Source organism: Varroa jacobsoni, unplaced genomic scaffold (genome assembly GCF_002532875.2).
Source record: "Varroa jacobsoni isolate VJ856 unplaced genomic scaffold, vjacob_1.0 scaffold_1205, whole genome shotgun sequence".
Lineage (NCBI taxonomy): Eukaryota > Metazoa > Arthropoda > Arachnida > Mesostigmata > Varroidae > Varroa > Varroa jacobsoni.
In genome coordinates, this window is record NW_019214107.1 from 2,765 (window position 1) to 5,496 (window position 2,732).

A 2,732-nucleotide genomic window follows, 5' to 3' on the forward strand; every position below is an offset into this window, starting at 1 on the left:
ATAATAGTATGATAGATGCCAAGTACCGTATTGTGGTGGTTCCTAGTCACCTTGATAACGCTGCTTGTCTTCGAAGAATTCGAAGTTGTTCACCGTTCGTATGTTCGCCTCGATAACCTGAATCGCTAATAAGCTTCCTATGACACAGAGTGGGGCAAAAATAGCTCGAGTTCTTAAAAACAACATCCGTTTGGGTAGCAAAGGGGTGTTGAAGACAAGAGCAACGACATAGCAAGGGGAAGGCTATTAGGTTGTTAAGTGATCACTGTCCCACCCTGTATAATAACACGATATTACACAATCTATGAGGCTACGCAATATAATATCATATCTGGCATAATAGAAAAGATCATAAATGGATCAAACAAATTTATTTCGCTCGACGGCTTTATTTTTTTGTAGCAGCTTAATAGATTTCGTCAAATCACCTTGAGTGACAGAAATGTTCGCACGATGAGAAGACACGTAACAGATAGAAGAGCATTATCGCTTTTGTCTTCAATAATAACAATAAGCATGTCCTTCCACAGCTCCCTGTGAACTAAGTCTTGCTTATGTGGAAAAAAATGTACAAAACATGAACAGCGTCTAAGCTGCTGGCGGGCATACTAGCTGCGTCTGCGTTCAGAGAACATTCGGTCAGGTTAACGTGGAAATCAAGTTAAACTACAGTTTCGAACAAGTTCACTGTCAATAGCTACAAAAAAATCGGCATTGATTAATTTCACTCAACAAATGTTCGGTGCATAGTGTCTCCAATAGCAGCTGTAGATGAGGGCTTCAATTGAGTATGACAGCATGACATTCTGTGTACATCGTGGGATATGGGCTTATTATGTAAACTTACCTAATATATATCGTAATATGGCTTCCAATCGGTGGTCGACTAATGATATAGTCGTTATAGAATCTTCCTGGCCAGCGCCTATCATTATAAAGGTTTTTCAACGAGAACCTGTTTGTTACCTGGTTGGTACAGCTATCACCGCGGCAGAGCTTCAAGCAAAAGCTAAATACAGCTTTGAAACAATACAGATTTTAATTGTTCTAATTAATGCAAAAGCGCTTGTATTTCTCATTACATAATGCATTTTAATAGAGTGATAGAGAGTAATTTTGAGTACGGCTACGTTGGTGGCTTAGCAACAGCGCTTAATTCAATATAGGCCCAAACATTTAGACAAAGTATTTCGTATATTTACTTCATGAGAAATAGCATCCTGTGGTTAAAGTTCAGCCGATCGATGAGGGTTGAAGAGCTATGTGTAAACACTGGCTTGCAGTGGCACTGCAAACGATTCTTCATCAGGCCGATGGTCCCATCCGATGGACATCCTCGGACTTTTCCGGTTCCCCGATGTCTGTGACCACTTGACTCGTTCGAGTTGCATTTGTTCAGACTCGCGTTGTCACAGGCTCCGAAACCTGGGCCTGACCCTCCCCGTACTTATTGCGGGCAGACACGCGGAACACGTAAGTACTGCAAAGGAATTGATATGAACCGTTATCACTAGCTATATAATAAAATAATATATCATGTGACACAAAAAAACTGGGTTGGGCCATTTATGATACAACGCTTCTGTACTTATTATGGCGACGTATTTATTTGTGCGAAAATTATCAATGTTATTTCGGGACGATTGCAAACCGTACTAACGTCCCAGGTTTAAGGCTGTATACAGTAACTATCGATGATCGAGACGTCGCCTTTTCCCGCCAGTTACGCGTGTGAATCTCACGAGCCTCTACGCGAAAATCGAACACTTTAGCTCCCCCATCGTTGAGGGGTTTTTCCCAACATAAAGTCACAGAGTTTCTATCGATCTCCGTGAATTTAACGTTCAGCGGTGGCCATGGTAGTTCTGGTAATAGAAAAACAAAACAAAATCGAATTAAAAAATGAATAGCTAGTAAACGATTATTTTTTATGCTCTATATATTTGCGTATGCTGTAGAAAGTATGCATCGTTTGTGTTTACTAGATCTTGGTAAAATGGAACTTATTATTTTCTTTGTGGTTTTGGAGACATTTCTTTTGTTTCTGTATAGAATCGGTGCTTGATGCTTTCGAACTATTGTCTTGTTCGGTCTCCGATCGGACAGATAGCGCGTAACTTGGAGATGAAAACCAGCTTCAATATGACGGATAATTTACTACCTGCAAGCTGCACCATGGCTTGGTCACTTATTCTACTGGTAAACGGCAGCGGCTATCGAACTAACTATCGCCTAGCAGAGACTAAGGAAAAAGGAAGCCTTGAGACTTCCTAAAACCGCGACCCAGTTCGATGTATACCACCGTCGGTGTTGATGATAGATCATGTGAAGTTCATCAAAACTAAGAAGCTGATATAGAGTGGTTTGAGTAACATAGCACCGGGCACGAGACTAATGTGGTCTGAGTGAGAGTCGGTCTGAAGGTAAATAACTGATGATATCAGGTCTTATTTATTTTATTATAATATTAAACACACACCTAAAATAACATTCAAAAAATTACAACGGACAGAGTATCCAATAAAAAATGCTACGGGTGCAACGACAATACGATCTGTCAACGCAAATTCGCGATGACTTGGCAAGCAGGACCTAGAGAGATAGAGAGAGAGAGAGAGAGAGAGAGGGGGGGGGGAGAGAGAGAGAGAGCGGGGATCAATCGGATGACATTCGTGACGTTCAATAAACGTTAATGTACGATCTATGACTTGATGGTTTCATTCGAGTAAAAT

General features: G+C 40.8%; 1 protein-coding gene across 2 annotated transcripts in view; it reads right to left on the bottom strand.

Annotated features, from left to right (window-relative positions):
* Positions 1 to 356: 356 nt before the first annotated feature.
* Positions 357 to 2,732, bottom strand: part of MnM (myomesin and myosin binding protein) — a 45,695-nt gene continuing 43,319 nt past the window's right edge. The window contains exons 29-30 of one of the 2 annotated variants that reach the window (XM_022846010.2): positions 1,652 to 1,865; positions 357 to 1,480 (exon numbers count right to left, since the gene is read on the bottom strand). In XM_022846010.2, coding sequence (XP_022701745.1) covers positions 1,396 to 1,480; positions 1,652 to 1,865 — 299 coding nt within the window. In that variant the 3' untranslated portion in view covers positions 357 to 1,395. The remainder of the gene's footprint in view (positions 1,481 to 1,651; positions 1,866 to 2,732) is intronic. The other variant, XM_022846012.2, reaches the window with a different exon arrangement.